Source organism: Lissotriton vulgaris, chromosome 10 (genome assembly GCF_964263255.1).
Source record: "Lissotriton vulgaris chromosome 10, aLisVul1.2, whole genome shotgun sequence".
Classification (NCBI taxonomy): Eukaryota; Metazoa; Chordata; class Amphibia; order Caudata; family Salamandridae; genus Lissotriton; species Lissotriton vulgaris.
The window spans coordinates 1,117,576,945-1,117,595,942 of record NC_141698.1 but is presented as its reverse complement, the minus strand read 5'-3'; the positions used below and the strand labels follow the sequence as shown (position 1 = coordinate 1,117,595,942).

General features: G+C 45.0%; 1 protein-coding gene across 2 annotated transcripts in view; it reads right to left on the bottom strand.

Annotated features, from left to right (window-relative positions):
- Nucleotides 1–12,225, bottom strand: part of LOC147689419 (vomeronasal type-2 receptor 26-like) — a 583,477-nt gene extending 571,252 nt beyond the window's left edge. The window contains exon 1 of one of the 2 annotated variants that reach the window (XM_086940099.1): nt 11,944–12,225. In XM_086940099.1, the coding sequence (XP_086796225.1) occupies nt 11,944–12,093 (150 nt within the window). In that variant the 5' untranslated portion in view covers nt 12,094–12,225. The remainder of the gene's footprint in view (nt 1–11,943) is intronic. The other variant, XM_086940100.1, reaches the window with a different exon arrangement.
- Nucleotides 12,226–18,998: the final 6,773 nt, after the last annotated feature.

The following is an 18,998-nucleotide window of genomic DNA, read 5'->3' as shown; positions in this document are numbered from 1 at the left end:
AGGAATGAAAATTATGTTGACAAATACCAAACAGATTTATTCTGCAGCCTTTTATGCCCAACTGTCTAAACTAGGTGTTGACTTTTGGAAAGACAACCGTGAGACAAAAACTGTCTGGGGTAAAAAGGTTGGCAGGTATAGGGTATACAAGCCATGTTTAGAGCCTGAACAATCCTTCAATACCTACACCTACACCTGATAGCTATAACACTTCTGGGGGGTGGTCGACGTACATACTAGTTTGCTTCACAACAGAAGAGATTGAGATTGGAATAAATGGTTGTTCTGGCCACAGACACAAACAACTGTCAAGATAGATTCCTGAACAAAACACATGGTTTCACATTCAATAGGCCAGACCCAAGATATGTTCAAAGACAGCATCCTGGAATAGTAACAAAATACAGTGTAGGGAAGCTTTGCCTTGATTGGCTTTGCCTGATCCCAAACAACATGTTAGTTACTGCCCCAGCTCCCTCCTGCCTCTTTTTGGTAAAATGATGGAGTCACTCATTAATAAACAATTAACAAAACATTTGGAAGTTAATACATTATTAGATCCATCACAGTCAGGCTTTAGAGCCTCCCACAGTACAGAGACTGCCGTCCCGGAGGTAGTAGACAACATCCGCCTGGCACTGGATGCAAAACAATCAGCCATTTTGATCTTGCTTGACCTGTCGGCGGTCTTCGACACCATCTCACACAGCATCCTTTTGGAACGGCTGCGTGAGTTTGGTGTCAAGGGTCTAGCCCACAGGTGGATCCAGAGCTACCTCTCGGGAAGAAAATCTAGAGTTAAAATTGGTCCTTTTTCATCTGACCATGTCGAAAACGACAAAGGCATCCCGCAGGGCTCTATATTAAGCCCAACGTTATTCAATATCTACCTATCTCCTTTAGCCAAGATAATTAAAGATCAGGGGTTCGACACGGTATCATATGCCGACGATACCCAGATCCTAATCACTCTCGGCCCTAATCTCATAGACACTAAACACAGATTTAAACAGTGCATGGTGTCAGTTAAAGAATGGATGACAAATACCTACCTCATGCTAAATGTCGGAAAAACTGAAATCATCTTATTTGGTAGGGCAAACAAAATCTGGACAGATGAATGGTGGCCCACGTCTCTAGGTTGCTGCCCGGCACCAAAAAACACCATCAGAAACCTAGGTATAACCATCGACCATAAACTGTCCATGGCCTGCCATATAAATAAAACCGTGCATACAAGCATTGGACTGATGCGCAGCCTTAGAAAGGTCTTCAAATGGATACCGCTGGCATCTCGCAAACCCCTTGTCCAGGGGCTCATAATCAGTCGCTTGGATTATGGTAACTCACTACTGGCGGATGTTAATGAAAGCTCCTTAACCAAGCTTCAGACTCTTCAGAATGCGGCGGCCAGGCTGACCCTTGATCTTCCTCACCGCACCCCTTCAGCCCCATGTTTGAAAAAACTACACTGGCTGCCAATCAGAAAACGTATTAAATTTAAAGTCTGCTGCCTGGTACATAAATCTTTGTATGTACAGGGTCCACAGTACCTGATGCAAAAGCTCCGAGGTTACTGTCCAGGAAGAACTCTTAGATCACCCAATAAACATCTTTTAAAAGTCCCTAAGGTCCGGACAGTCAGAAATGGAGACAGAAGTTTTTCTAAAATTGGCCCCGCCACTTGGAACACACTTCCTCTATCCATTAGATGTGATCCGAATCATAAATCATTTAGGAAAAACCTGAAAACCTGGCTATTCTGACCAAGATGTTCCATACCTTTCTTCTTCCTCTCTATCTGATCTTTCTGCAGCGCTATGAGACCTACTGGTGATTTATGCGCTATACAAAACCAATTACATACATACATACATACATACATTGGCTACAAAGATCTACACTTAAGGATGTAAAGCAACACTTATCTTTACATTAAGATGGCTCTGATCTTAGGGAATTCTTGCTAGGACCAAGAACACTGCGTCATAAACGTTTTATATATGCCGGTATCTATGGTGCTAATAATGAAGCTTGGAAGATTACGCAAGCAGAGACTGCAGAAAGAATACGAGAAATTGATCGTATTACTTTAGAGAAAACTCTCTCTGTAGTTAACAATGGGATAATGACTCTGTCGTCCAGGATATATTCATTGGACAGCATAGTGTCTTCTGCAATAGACATCATGGAACAGGACTTGGTCATGTTGCAACATGGTCAGTCGCAACTTTGTTCTATCATGCTATTAGGATGGATGTTACAAAACCTTCATTCAGGCTATGTGCCTTGGCGTTTAATCAATACTACGTCACTGTTTTCAGAATTCAGTCTTACTGATAAACAGATCAAGTTGGCACAAAAGGGAGCAGACTATACGGTGCTGAGCATTGAAATACTGGAAAGATTGCCATTTACAGTAGCAGAGAAACCAGCTACTGAATGGATAATACATGGAACAATCACTCTGCCTGTTACAATTTTCCATTTAAATATTGCCTAAAACACATACCAGCAGGCACATATGAAAGGTTAGGTAAATAATACATCAAGACATCCTGGGAATTACAGTACACACACAGATGTTGGAGTGGGAGACGTGAAGTGTTTCCTAGTGGGAAAAACTGTGAAAACGCTATAAACGGTTCTCTCCTCTGTCAGGGTATAAACTTACACGGGGCCTGCGATGGTTCCTCTAACAGCTTATCCTGCCACCTGCAAGGTTCACCAGCTGCAGTGATTGATCCAATTTTTGGACAGCTCTCAAATGGGAGTTACCTCATGTTGAATGATCATGGCTGGAGTGGCATGTTACCAGGCATACCATACCTAGTAACTGTGTCAGCCAGGGTCACTTGCTGTATGCAAGTATTGTTTCCTAAAACCAAGACAGACAGGGAGTCACCTTTATGGCCTTCACTGAACATCTCTTCTATACAAATTGATACTTTAAGCAGAATGAAAGCCATTCTTTTGCAAAAAACTGTGCCACTGACCTCGGCCAAAGAAACTTATGATCTACAAGTCGCAAGGAGTTCTGCTGAGATGCAGGCCCTATTGACTATAAACAGCCCTATACATTTCTCAGAAATGTTAAGTCGTATCTTAAACATGTCTGATACGAGTGGCATTGTACATGTATTTAAGACCATATTTTCTGGACTGTTAGTACCTTTTGAAGCGATACTAGGAATATTTCCAAACTTCGTGCACTCTGTGTTTTTATCGGACTACCTCTCATTTTGGGTCTCGCTGCAGGGATACTATTTTTGCTCCTACTGCTGCGATATGGCAAGCCAATTCACCAGCGACACCCAGTTCTCCATGGAGACTACTCTACTGGCGATGAAGTGTCGTGAGCGCATTGTCCACATTTTGGGACTACCTCATCTATGAGAATTAAATACCACATGGTTTCTGTCATTCAGACCATTTTGGCAAGATTGTATCTTACCTGTTCTACACTGCCTGCTATGCGGAGAAGAATGCGTGTGAGACACATGTCTCACACTCCCATCAGTCATGCCAACGGATGTTGATACTTTGCTTGAACCAGTAACGGCCCATGCATTGTGTTGTCCCCAGCGGCTACCAATTCTGATGACGGATCTCACAGACGCACATTGCAACTGCTGAGGTACGAGACGAAACTACAGGCGCGCAGGTACCATCCAGTACGAACATTGCTAATGCGACCAATGGTGACAGTGATGCTTCACATCTATGTGCGGTTAATCTTCTAAACGAGTTAATCCAACTTTCACCTACAATGGTAGATAATTTTTTGTCAACAGTCATAAAAGATTTCATGTTTTCTCAGAGCCCTAACACTGACTTTTGAAATTTTGGCACACAGTGTTCTGAGAGACTTTGAATTTGACCTTCATTTTTTCAAAACAAAGTTCTAACTTTGGAACTCTTTTTCCTATGATTACATTTTTTTTTTCTCCAAATATGTATTTTTCCTTATTTTCACAAGTAATCAGCTTAAAGTAGAATGATTCGTAGAGAACAAGAATTCTTTGAAAAATTCCAGAGACAATATTTGACTCTGGTCCACATACAAACAGTGTTATGTAATTTGACATGAGATAGTTTTGGCACCTTTTTCTTCTGTATTCACGATCCATTTCATAAATGTATATTTTCATGATTCATTCAGATGGAATTTTTTGAAAGTCAACTATATGCTTAGAATTAAATATTACTTAAATGCGTACAGCACCAATGCTCTTTTGTGTACAACCAGTACCAATGCATTTTTATGTATTTTGAGTGGGTATTTAAAACACTTGTTGATGATCCTGGGATCTGGGTCATCCGTACGCCGGATCGATGCAACAGCTTACGTCATGTCACGTGGCCGGTCCCAGTGGGGTTGTAGGCAAGACTCTGTGTTAAAATGTGCCCTTTTTTTGCAGGCCCTAAGGCCCTAACGCTGTTTCCTTTCGCGGCCGGCCCTGTTTAGGGTTGTAGGCTCAATGCTGTGTTTAAATGACGCTGTTATGAGTGTTAACACCTGAAAATAAAACAGACTTGAACTTAAAACACTCGTGTAGATATGTTTCATCATGTTTAGGACTTAGTATTTAGTAAAAGTCGTACATAAGAAAGTGGAGTGGGTGTTGTGTTCGATTTTAGATTCCGATTGAAAATCCCGATTCATACCCTTATATAGATACAATTCGCATTACCCTTATATAGGCATAGAAATCCAGTCCTTATTTAGGCATAGCCCATACTGCCCAAATACAGGCATGGCTACTTCCATCCGTTCATCTACGTCACAACGATTTCTTAGAAAACAAGACTCTCGAACCGTTTGGGACTTCCCCTTCCTTGAATATTGATTCCTCCAAGAACTCAGTTATTATGCATGAACATCTATTTCTTAGGGATTCATTCATGACGTTCATATGCCTGACTTTACATCAAAGCAGGCATTCCTAAATACTTTCAAGGTATAAATATACCTTCACTTGCAATGGCAAAGCACGGTGTGATTCGGTGCAGTTCGACTACCTACTTGCATGACACAGCTCGCTACAGCAAGTGCCAAAGGAATCCAACTATCCAGCTGACGCATTGACCAGAAGCTGTCATCCTCCTGCTGAGAATCCAGCTCCAGTGTTTCTGACTCCCCTTGCGGGATGTTGGGAAATCGAGTCCCGTGAAAGAGATACCAACCTGTCTTATTCTAAGGTATGGAGCTGATTAGAACCTAGAGAAACCTTTGGCAATTCTTGGCAAAACTAAACCTATGCTAAAGACAGCACCTACTAGACCTAGGTTAGGTACATTGAGGTAGGCGTATTTTAGAAGCACCAGTTGAGTATTTTTAGCCTGTGTGTTTTATGTATGTATTTTTATATGTCATAGCACCAGACAATGCTATTACAGTATTATTTTATATTACTGTTTACGCTGTATGCATTATACTTTGCATTCTGTCTAATGATTGGAGCAGTTCACCTCTCTTGCATGAGAAAGAAGACTGTTCAATAAAACCTTTTATTGAAACGCCCATCTCTCTATTTCTGTGCAACTCTGTAGAAATGAAGCATGCACACCAGACTCGGTGAAATAGCTATCTATTGTTTCCACGACTCTGAAGATACGTTTTATTCTTGGGGAAATAAAGTTGTCATGTTGTCAGAAACTAATCCCTTCCTGTTTATTCGAGAAAGTTTCTAGTGACCACTGAGTTAGCTGGCACACACAATTAAGTTAAGTATACTCGAGAGTGACATACTGACCTAAGTCCTATGTCAAAACTATAGTGTATATTATTCCAATGCGCAGGGCCTATTGGGAATATAGGAACTACATTACACTTTGAGGAGGAAACATTGTCCTTAGATTACATCCCCTGTATTTATCTGTTTTTTAATATGTTTTCTTGAAATATTGCGGGAATCAAGGGTAAGCTGGGTGACCCGTCTTGGGAAAACTTTATTGATCAAATTAATCTATGTTTCTTCCAATAAGCTATGTCTATTGATCCACCTCATAGATCAGGTTACACAACCTACCAAATTCCAGCCCATAACAATAGTAAGGGCTGCCCATCTGGTGGTGGTCTTATTTAGGCCAAGTTAACTATAATACCAAAATACGCCACTTCCTTTAACATCTTTTGATATTATAGGTATATCTCTTACTTGTTCTGATGCTTGGACCTCTCACCTGTATAATGTATAGAATAGGATGGCCGGGGGTGGGGGAGAGACTGAGGTGATGCGGAACCTTGAACTTCACAGGGCCTCCTTTGATTCTCATGACACTGCTATTTTTGTGGGTAACTTTAACACCACATAGGAGCCTTGGGACTTGGCCATCAACCCCCTATAAGCGAGGAGGATGAAGAGTGGGGGATTCCTGCTCTTAATATTGCTCCTGTGAAACATTGGACTGAAGCTGCATAGCGGCTCCTGTCCTTCACTCTAGCATGTGGTCTGAGGGCATATAATAGTTGCTCACTCTCAGATCCCAATGATGAGCATACCTTCAGAGATCCCAGAAAATTAAGCAGAATTGACTATGTTTTAATTTCTGTCCAGCTTTGGAGAAATCTGATTAGTTTCAAGATATTAAATAGGGATGACAGAGACCGCAATGCACATTAGTGCTCACTAAATGAACTTTTCTTTTAGTTAACCGACTCCCCTATATCACTCAGATCTAATTTAATGCCATCTAAAGACAGGCGAAGGATTAGATGGGACAAATAGCTCAGGACTCATGCACAAGAGATCGCATGAAAAGGCACGCATGAGTGAGACACGCTAAATCTATCTCAGACCAGGGACCTCTTTTGGTTCAATAAAATAACTGAAATTAATCAGGATTTGTTTGATACCTTATGAAAATGCTTTAAAGGTAAATCTAGGCCAAATGGGGTTAACCCCAAACCAAAATGCTTAAGGTATAATAAATCCTGTAGTGGGAAACAAATTAACTCCGACAGGCCTTATCCACGGGTGATACATCATTGATGAAACTCATAAAGAAATGAGTATCAGTTGATTCAAGCAAAAGCAGTCAGATATTGGGAATCCAAATTATGGGAAGATATTTATGAGCTAATAGAAATGAGGGCCCCTTAGGGCTTATGGCAGACACAATCTCCCCAGAGGTATGGCATGCCCATTTCACAGAGCTCTACAGATGAAAACAGGGATTTCCTGCTGCTGAAGCCCATAACCATGGCTCAATCCCCCACATGAAGGACCCTCTAGTGATAGAGTTGAGGGATTCTGTTGAGGCAATCAATGTTGTTACCCCTGAAAAAGCAGCTGGGCCTGATGGCACCCAGATGATCGTTATTTGGCTGACATCTGTGCCTGGGTCTTTATTTAAAAAAACTATTGAATTATATCTTGGAGGGGGCAATTACTCCTGCCAGCTGGAAAGCCGCCCAGATTGTGCCCATCTACAAGAAGGGCCAACAGGATTCCACTCTAAACTATAGGCCCATCAGAGATGGCCCAAAAGCTATTTGCCAGATAACGACTCACAAAGCTGGACTTCTAGATTGAATATCACCAGGTTCTCTCCCCACCGCAGGCAGGATTCAGACAAGGGATTAGTAATATTGACCAGGTCATTATACCTTTACTAATCTACTGGAAAATTATTGTCATACAAAAGGCGCATCTTTATCACCTGCTAACCCTAATCAGCCGATCCAAGCGCTGTCAGGGACAGGAAACGCTCGATCGCCGCCATCACTCGCCTCGAGGAGCCACGGGACACGCCCACTCCTGTTGGCCACGCCCACCCCTCCAACGCCCACAACCTCCCCATAAAACATGTGCCGAAGGCGCGCCAAAGGCAAGCCCGTCTGGGCCCGTCCGGGCCCAGCCGGCCCCAGGCCAAGCCACTCTGCCCCGGTCAGCTCGCAACGACCGAACCTACTCTCGCACAGAGCTATTAGCCTTAAACCCCAACAAACAACCCTCCTGCTCACGCATCCTACACGGAGATACCCAATTCTCCGGCTGTAACATCTGCGACCCCACAAAGCAGAAGACGCCACCCAAAGGCTTGTACCTTGGCCTACTCAACTGCAGGTCGCTCGTGAAACACTCACACGAAGTGAACCTCTTAATCACAAACAATGCCTTGGACATTCTGTTTTTAACAGAAACCTGGCTCACTCCCAGTAGTGGCCCAGACATTGTTCTAGCACTCCCCCCCGGGTACGCCATGTGCTCACTCAACAGACCAGAGGGGAGGGGAGGTGGACTAGCGATAATTTTTAAAGACACCCTCACATGTAGAACATCTGATGGTAAAATCAAGGGATACGAAAGCTGCCACTTCACAATACTAATCACCCCAACTACCTCGCTGTCAGGAACGCTGGTATACCGCCCGCCAGGCAATCCAGGAGACTTTCAGAACAAAATTATTGACCAGACTTCCATTAAATGCACGTCGACTACCAACTACCTACTACTAGGAGACTTGAATATACATTTCTTGGACCCGGAAGACAGGCAGGCCACCAAACTACTCCAGGAATTCACCTCAATGGGCCTTGACCTCAAAAACCCACAGGCCACTCACGAAAGAGGGCAATTGTTGGATCCTATTCTCTCCAACATCCCCAACCTAAAAATTCTTGACCATATCCCCCTCCCCTGGACAGATCACTTCTTGGTCCCCCTAGTATGGACATCTTCTCTCCGCCCCCCCCACCTCCCAAAACCAAAACGTATGCCAGACGTTGGCAGAAACTAGAACCAGACGTCTGGGCAGCCAAACTCAGGGAAAACGTTCCCCACCCCCCCCCATGATACCCTAGCAGGGGACAAAGATTTTAGTACCTGGATTTCTCGATCGCTCGACGACATTCTGCTGAAAACCCACTCTCTGAAACACATCAAGAGAGTTAACCCCTCACCCTGGTATACCCCGGAACTCAACCTCCTGCGCAAAACTTGCAAAAGGAATGAACGTATCTGGAGGAAGGAAAAAACAGAGGCACATAAAGAATCATTCCGGGCCTCTGTAAAATCCTATAAAAAAGAGCTCCGCAACATCAAAACGAGCTTCTACGAGAACAGAATTAAAAACGCTGCCTGCTCGGCCCATGAAACCTATTCAGTTCTTAAAGAACTCCTCCACGCCCCGGACCCTCCACTTAAACCCCTCGACCCCAAAGAAGCTGAAATCAAATGTAACAACTTAGCCACCTTCTTTGACGAGAAGATTCAAAAAATTCTTCTCACCTTACCTCCACCCGAACAGGCTCACACAGAGGATCTCACCAGCACCACCACCAATCCTCCTCTGCCGTCAGATCACCCCCAACCCTTCATGGACACCTTCGGCCCCGTCACAACAGAAGAAGTAGGATTAACGCTGGCCTCAATTAAAAGCGGCTCCCCACTCGACCCGGCCCCCCTCCGCTTCCTAAAAACAGTGTCGAACACCATCATCCCTCCCCTCACGGCCCTGATCAACTCTTCTTTCGCGGAGGGCACAGTCCCCCCCAGCTGGAAAGCGGCAGTAGTCAAAGGTCTATTAAAAAAACCCTCCTTAGACCCGCAGGATCTCTCCAACTACAGGCCCATATCCCTTCTCCCTGGAAGCAGCAAGGTCGCAGAGAAGCTGTTAAACAAGCAACTATTGCTTTATCTAGAAAACAACAACCTCTTGGCAGCCTCCCAGACAGGGTTCCGTCCAGGTCAGGGCACGGACATCGCCCTCCTGGCAGCGGTGGAGAAGGCCAGAAGCATTCTGGACACAGGAGGATCAGTGGCAGTGATCCTCCTGGATCTCAGTGCGGCCTTCGACACTGTAGACCATCCTACCCTGATCCATCGGCTGGGAGAAATTGGATTAAAGGGCACAGCCTTGAAATGGCTAGAATCATTCCTATCAGAACGCTCCTTCCAGGTGCAAGAAAACGACAGCTGCTCATCCACTATCCCCCTCCTGTGCGGAGTACCGCAGGGCTCATCCCTGAGCCCTACGTTATTCAACGTGTACATGGCCCCACTGGAGAAGAGGGTCAGCTCGTTCGGCGTGTCCATTATTAACTACGCCGACGACACTCAGCTGGTCGTAACCCTCTCTCACCCCCATCACGCCCCTTCCGATATCCACAACTGCCTCTCAGAAGTTCACCGATGGATGAATCTCTCCTCACTGAAATTGAATGGGTCTAAGACCGAGATCCTCCTGATGGGCCACAAGGGGCCCTCTCTGCCATCTCACCTCTGGCCCAGCTGCCTAGGTGATCCTCCCGCACCCAAGGAAGAGGTCAAGAGCCTTGGTGTGTGGATCGAGAAGGACATGAGCTTTAAAACCCAGGCTAAAAAAACGGCAGGGACATGTTTTGGACTACTTAGAGCCTGCAGGAAGATCTTCTCCCTGCTCCCTGATACCGCAAGGAGGCTCCTCATTCAGGGTCTAATCCTGGCAAGATTAGACTACTGTAACGCTATCTACCTGGGAGCCCCTGAAGCCACCATGAACTCACTGCAAAAAGTGCAAAACGCCGCCGCCCGCCTACTCACGGGCACACCAGGTCGATCCTCCACCAGACCGGCTGTAAGATCCCTCCACTGGCTCCCAGTCAGAGAAAGGGTCGTCTTCAAGGCCCTCTGTCTGGCCCATAAAACCCTCAACAACACCGGCCCCCCTCTTCTCAAAGAAGTACTAATCCCATACAAAGCGGAGAGAGACCTTCGGTCTAGTACAGAAAACTTCATCGTTGTCCCTAGAGTCAGGAAAGCCAAGACTGGCGGCCGTCGCTTCTCGGTTCACACGGCCAAACATTGGAACCTCCTACCACGTAGACTCAGGACAGAACCGAACTATCTCCGGTTTAGAAAAACTCTGAAGACCCTCATTTTCCCGCAGACATAATTCCACTGGCTGGCAGAAACCTTTGGAGAATCAGGTCAGCGCTGGGATCCTCATTGAGTTACTACGCGCTTTATAAAATCATTAAATCATTAAATCAATCCTTCAGCTACCTTAAATTTCGCTGTGGCACTTTACCAACATTGTCTTCATTAGAAAAATGGAATCAACCAACTCCTACAACCATTGTATGTCCAGGCTGTCAAAAGACAGATGAAACACTACCATGCTTTAGTTTCTTTTGCCCTGGCTACACTCGCCCTAGGAAAGCATGGATAATTCCATTGTGAAAGCAACTTGGCTGTCGTCATTGGCTCTGTGTGGCATAGTAAATCGGGGGTAAGGCAAGGGAACGCAGGCTGCTGCCTTGCGATAAATTGCACTGAGAATGCATGGGTGTTCCCATGCATCCACTCATGGCTTTTATCTCATTCCTAAACTTACTAACTATAGTAGACCTAGGAATGTGCGAGAAATCTGCGCCTTTCCAGGGGAAATTGTACCTGTGGTGCATTTTGCATCACAGTTAGAAAGAGGAGAAATCCTCAGAGGATTCTTTTATGCAGAAAGGTGTCCCTTCATGCACAAAAACAAACCTGCCTGCAACACAGTCACCCAGGTTTAGTGTTTTGTTATATTTGGCTGCTTTATGTACTAAAACGAGGCGCGCATCGATGTATCAGTGCATGTTTCTCAATTAAATAACTCCATGTATCCTCAAAACACAAAATAAATATGGATACATATCAATGGAATGGGCAAAACATAAATATGGATATATACAAACGGAAATATTAAGAAAATAAATACCATAAAACTGGTAACCCAACATATAATCCTTGCTGTTCCTACAAGAATCATCTCCTGGGCACTCGTGAGATCTACTGAGGAAGTGAATGAACAGAGCACCCTCTATTCCGACGCATGCATTTCCAAACCCACTGAAAGCCTTCTAAAGAATTTGAACCTGATACATTGTGCCTTAAAGGAAACATACATGTGCTGTGCATTCGTTATCAGCATAAAGAATGTTAAAGCATGTCATATAAGTAATCTTCTCTCTACCTGCAGGTACCTGTAGAGCCCAGTGATGGTAGCCATAGCAACAGATGTGGGTGGTGATATGTCACCAATGACAGCAGCCAGGACCCCTCTAGTCCAACACTTGTAGTTAGGGACTGGGGCCGGATCCTCTCTCCCTGATAATAAGGCCATGGTGCTCAGCGTCGCTTTGGCCTCGTTGACATATGAATCAAATACCTCAAAGCCCAGGGTGATGTTGGGTAAAAGGTCAGGTTTCTTGTTAATCTCCTCAATGGCGTAAACAAGGGCGAAGTAATGTCGAAGGAAACGGTGGGAAATCCTGCAAGAAAAATATATTTGTTTGAGTTACTTATTACGCAGCTGTCTTTTGAAGACAATGTTTCCAATTTTACAGAGTTGCCTTTTTTGATATTTTCACCACAGGAGAGACGGTAACAAGCATCCTCACTCCCCGTTATCTCTTCCCCTCATGAGGTAGGTGACAGGAGCAAGGGTAAGAAACTTAGGACTCACCCATCAAATGCTGCAAAACCTTATCTGGAAAACATATCCCTCAAAAATGTAGCAGCTTTCTTGGAAGATGGGTCTGATGCAAAATATACTTCAGGCCATCTACTGTAAAAACCTACCGATGGTGCTGTGGCAAAAGATTAAAAGGTCCTACCGTATCTATGCCAATCTTCTTCCAAGGACCACCAGGTAGTGCAATAGGAACCAAAGGGTGAGAACATGTTTTTATTTGTTTCTCTGAATTATGCAGATCACACATCTTTGACCTCTCATTTAATACCATCATCCATTGAAGGCCATTAATACACAGATATAACCCTTCTCTTGTTGATAGGAGTGCCCAAATTACCATTAGGAAAAGTCTTTACCAGATTCATGTGAATGTTGGCAAGAAGTATCAACTTATCTACTCTTAACACAGTATTGTCTCCTATGGTTAACTCATCAGCAATTTTAGAAAATGGTTGTAACCCAACAGAGATATGTCTCTCCTGTGGTCAACCTTTGCTCACAATATTTCAAGCAGTATTTCCTCCTCCTCACATGCTTTCTTCCATCCCTCTTCAGGGAACACACAAGTATTAGGAATGGCTACTGCCACGGTAGAGCACATTTCCACAACCTCCTCCCGATGCAGGGGTTCTGGGTCATTAATGGTCAGCCTGGAAAGAAAATTAAGTAAGGGCTTAAAATCCGTTCTGCTCGCGGAATTTGCGGATTTTTGGCAATTTTGCGGTCAGCGAATCGTGCAAAACTGTCAAAAAATTCGCAATTCGCAAGCTGGCGGATTTTTTTGCTTGGTCGCACTTCAAAAATACAATCTCGCGAACGCGGCGTTGACTTACCGTGATTCTGAGTTTGCCGAGTTATTTTTCCTCTCTGTTTGCGTGTGCTGCACCATTTTGGATCTGGCTGCATGATCACGCAAGACTTTTCGACCGTGAGTACGTCATAGCGGCCCGCCATCTTGCACTGCGAGAGTTTGAGAACGCGACTACGTCATAAGGGCCCGCGATCACGCATCGCGGGAGTAAACTATTGCAAACACGTAGATGCGCCGCGCAGCCGACATTCTCGCTTTCCCGAACTTGCAAAAATTGCAATTCTGCACAAGAAATCTACCGCAGGCAGCATACACCTTCTGAAAATGATGATTTGGATCAGAATAACTCCTCAAATTGACATTTAGCTGCACTTTTTTTCTGCAAGGAGTCCATTTTTTGGGGGGGTGGGAGGAAGGAAGTGCCCCAGAGTCTCCAACTTCCTGCTCCTGTCCAGCAGGCTCCTCCCAGTGCTTTGTCCATGTCTTGGTCACTTTTCATTTGGATCTGGAGCTGGAAGGATTACTTTTTGTGGCTGCTGATGGATACTTGTATTTGAGGACTTTTTGTTTGGATCACTTTTGGATTACTTTTGGATTTGAGATTTTACAAGTTAGTTGGTGTTGTTTGTTTGGGGCATTGTAGTTGCTGCAACTACAATTTTTAATCTTTTTCACAACTTTCAAAAAAATATATTGTGGGTAGGCACAGTATCCAGTAGGCCCAGTGTTAGTCATGGGTGCATGATACAACTGTTTCTGTGAGTTGTGTTGAACTTAAATATCATTTATGTCATGGAATTGAATAGCTCATTGTTATATGTGATTTTTTTAAAAAAATTTTGGGGTGCGTGTAAAGCCACACTAGCCAGTAGGCCCAGGGGGTAGTCAGTGGTGCATGGACCAAGGCTTTCTGTGCGGTCTATAGAATTTAAACATCATTTAGGGCATGGATGGCATTGGATTGGGGTGATTTTTTGTGTGTAGGGGCAAGATGGCCGCGGACCGGTCGCTGGAGTGAGACGCCACAGCCTCCCTCTCCCAGTGAAAAAAGAAATGAACCTAACGACTAAAAACTATGCAAAGGATTAATTGGACGGAACTAAAGAGCGTCATATTTAAGGCTATAAGGTTATTGCAGCAAAAGCCACTGTACAGAATCCTTCAGACTAGTTGGACCTCCCTACAAGATACCTGGAAGCACAGACATACCAGTATCTACCAAGACAAGATGCCTTTACGCGGCACGAAGAAGAAGGAGGGCGACGAAAACACCAAATTACCAGACTCCCACGCTGTTACCAGGAAACAAGCGGCGGCAAAGCAAACGGACACCACCACGGATTTGGCAGCTAAGAAGAGAGAGTTAAAAAAGAAAGAAAAAGAGAGAGATGCCGAAGCAATTAGCCATACAAAGGGCAGAACGTAAGGTAATATTGGCAGCGACGGAGGAAAGAGCTTTGAAGGCAGCGGTTGCACTGCAGAAAAAAGCGACCCCTAAAGCGCTGAGGCAGCCCACGATGACGGAGGCTTTCGCAGGGGGAACGGGAAGCGCTGGGAGATTCGCGATACAAGGCAGCGGCACAGACCAGATTGACTGCACGGCCAACTTACCGCTGACAGCAGCCCCAGAAACCGCTCCAACCACAGGAACGGCGGCGCACGCACCGGGAGCACCGAGCAGGGTGATTCCCGATGCGCAGACAGCAGATGGCTCGGATCTAGGCATACCTGCAGAGAACGAGGGGGAGATGAGAGAACAGCAGCAAACAGATGAGGCCGCAGAGATGCCAGTAGCCTTAGACGGGGATGGAGACGGAGGTCGAGAAACGCGCAGTAAGGTAAGCCGCGTTGGTAATGAGGTAGACAACGTTTGATTGACTTTACGGGACATTGAGGCAGTAGCAGGAGGTGGAGCTGGATCAGGTGGCTCAGATGGCCCCGAGATTATATAAGACAATGCAGAGCAGCAACACCAGCCCCCAGGCACACCGCTTGCTGATACAGTCTCTATAGGTAGTGGTTTGAGTCAAACAGAAACAGTAGTATGGGGGAAACAATAGATCCGGGCACCGGCAATACAGCTTTTCCAGAACAAGCCAGGGAAGAGTATGCAGCCGGGAGCAATTTACTAAAAAGCACCCAAGAGGTGGGATGCCCAGAACTCTCAGAAACACAGACCCAGAATGAGAAAGATACGCTTTTTTTCAGGCTCCCCAAATGAGGACCGATTTTTTTCAGTAAACGACGAAACGGGTGTATCGTCTGAGAGCGGGGACTCAGACTCACGAGGCTCAGAGGTGAGCTCTGTGTTAAGCTGCACATCGGCTTCAGACTATGATCAGACTCAATCCATCTCAGAGAATACGATACAGCGGCTTACCACGAATCAGAAAAGGAAGCAGCAGAGAAGGCGTCAGAGCCGAAAGCATCAAAGCCCGATTAGCCCAACGCAGTTAGAGATGGCCAAGAAGTTGGCCTGGGACTACTCTGCCACATCAAATTTATACCAGGAGGAAGGCGGTGTGAGCGATCAACAGCCTGGCTCGCTTAACATACAAAACCAAGCCCAAGGCCCGACAATGGATCTATTGTATGCAACCCTGAAGCTGATGCAGGGGGAGGCAAGATCAGAATCTAAAAGATTCCAGCAAGTCAGCAAGAAAATTGAGGGCTCCCTGAGCAAAATGAACAAATTGTATGCTGAAAAGGGCTGCCGAGTGACGGAGGTTGAAGAGAGGACGGGGAATTTGGAGGACGAGGTAACCCACTGGCAGGAGTTTAAAGCGGCACAGGAGAAGTGCAACGAAGACCTACAGTGGAAACTCGAGGACATTGAGAACAGGCAGAGGCGCAATAATATCAGGTTGTTGGGTTTACCAGAAGGGGCTAAGGAACAGGACCCCAGAGCATACGTAATCGCCCTTTTGAAAGAGGCGTTCCCAGAGGTGGTGGCCTCGAACTGGGATGTTAAGGTCCAACGGGCACATAGGTTTCCCCTGACCCAAAAGAAAAGCTACGGTGCCTCTCGCAACGATAAACCAAGGGCTATGCTGGTATTTGTATGGAACTTTTTGGCCAGACAAGAGATTATTGACAAGGCTAAGCCCCAGGACCATCGCACCTACAAAGGACTATCTTTCTTCGCACGACCAGACTTCTGCCATGTTACAATAGAAAGAAGGTGGAGGTTAAGGCAACTGATCGACCCTTTTCAGAAAGTAGGATGCGAGGCCTATCTCCTGTTCCCAGCTAGGCTAAAAGTAATATTAGATGGCCATAACAGAATGTTCTTTTCTGAAGTCAAGGCACAGGGTTTTCTGGCACAGCTGAGGGAAAAAAGAAGCCAGGGGGTTTCCAGGCGGGGTTCTAAATGAGCACCCTGGCATTGTTGTACAGTCAAGTATTTAATAAGGATATGAAACCATGTACCTTCACCTATTGTATAATTGTATAGTATATAGTGTGTACAGCATGTAGTGGAGGGCAAAGTACTTAATATGTTTATAAGATTAAGATTAAGAATGAGATTAATAGTGATCTCTGCTTAAGTAGCATGAGGATGTATCATAATATTCTTTTTTTTTGCTCCAAGAGATCTTTCTTTAACCTTTGTTTTGTCAGGTAAACAGGCACTAAGAGGGTAGGGAGAGGGGGGAGGCGACACTCTAGGGGCTAGGAAACAGTTATACGTAGGTCAGGATTGACCTAGTTGCCTGTGATGGGTGGGAGGGGGGTGGGGCTGCTGAGGGAGGGGGAAGCACAGGACAGGAGGAAGGGAAATGGACACTGCGGGACGGAGGGGGCATACACGATAGATGGAATTTGAAACAGGCAGAGTAAAGGGTCTGGGCTGGATTGGTAGTAAGCTACATAGTGGTAACAAAGAAGGAGATGCTGGGATGTCAAGGGGTCACACACGGGAAAATAGCTAAGATTCAGAATGAGTGCAAACATTAAGGTGCTGACACTGAATGTGTGCGGTCTGAATGATAGGCTAAAAAGGCAAAGGGTAGCTTTATGGCTGCAGAATACACACGCAGATTTTATTTCCCTCCAAGAAAATCATATAGAGGGCAACAAACCATTTCTGTTGGAACAACTAGGGTTACGCCTGCTGGCACACTCAAAACAGGGGGCCAAAATTAGGGGGGTGGCTATTTTAACAAAACATTTTAATATAAGGACAAGGAATAAGTTAGAGGATCAATGGGGGAGATGGGCCTTGATTGAATGTTTGATTGGAGAAGAGTGGGTTACTCTAGGCTTGGTAAATGGGTCAATGGAGGATGTTCCGGAAATATTTGAATTTTTAGACATAGAATTGGCCACGTGGGCTCCCAGAGTTATTCTATCAGGAGACTTCAATAATAACGGGGCCTTAGGCTTAGGTTTAGACTCAAAGGGACAATATCAAGGAAGGAAAAAGAGGGTATGTAGAGCAATCCAGAGTATGGTTAGCAACAACTCATTGGTGGACGTTTGGGGGGAACTGAAGTCAGAGGACACCTGTTTCACCTATTATTCAGCCCCTCACTGCAAAAGTGTCCGCCTGGATTACTTTTTTACTACAAGATCAATGCTGCCTAACATTAAAGTCGAAAGATTGCTGCGAATCTTATCCAACCATAATCCCCTGATATTGACAATGGAGGGTAGTGGATTTAGAAGGCAGGTAAAGACCTGGACATTTGAAAAATAACTTTTGAAGGATGGGGATTATATTTCACATATGCACTCATGGATAAAGGATTTTTGGGACATTAACAGGGGCAGTGCTAGTACAGGGAATAAATGGGACGCCTTTAAAGCGGGGGCTCGCGGTGAAACACTTAGCTTTAGTTTAGCTAAATAGAAGAAAGAAAAGATTAAGAATGATCAGTTAAACACGGCCTTGTTAGAAGCAGAGCAGAGGCTAGCGCATGCTACTATAGAATGTCAAGAGGTGGTACAACGATCACTGGAGGTTATGTGTGCTAAGGCCGCAGCAGAAGAGGTCATAGCAGGGAAAGCAGCCAAAATATATAATGTGCAAAGGGAGAAGTGCTATGAATACAGTGAAAGGGTGGGGCGAACACTAGCAGTTTGTACAAGGCAGAGGACAGCCAAGGGGAAAGTTAAAGAAATAAAAAACAGCAGCGGCAACATGATCATAGACAGTGGGGGTATACAAGAGGTGTTTAGGGAGTTCTATTGTAAGCTTTATGAGGAGGAACAGGACAGAGATAGTGTGGAAATACAAAGATATCTACAAAACTTACCTAACAAAGTGCTACAGGATGAGGACAGAGAGTCCTTGGATGCCTTTCTAGGTTTAGATGAAATCAAGGAGGCCTTGTTGAGCTTACCACTCGGTAAAGCAGCTGGGCCAGATCTGTTGCCCGGGGAATTTTATAAGACATTTTTGACATCTATTTATTTGGACCTAGTTAGAACTTTTAGGGAAGCACAGACAGGGGCATCCATCCCAGCGAGCTGGGCTGGGGCAGACATCATAATAATTTTTAAAAAAGGGAAGGCTCCCTCAGAGCCAGGATCATATCGTCCCATAACACTGATCAATGCGGATTTAAAAATCTTCTCAAAAGCACTGGCAGTTAGATTTGCAAAAGTAATAGGGCAGCTAGTGAGCCCTAACCAACACGGTTTTATCCGCAAAGAGGCAACACACTGCATGTTAGGAAGATGATAACATTGTTCGACGCACAGGGAGTGGGGGAAAACCAATGGCGGCCATGTTGTTGGA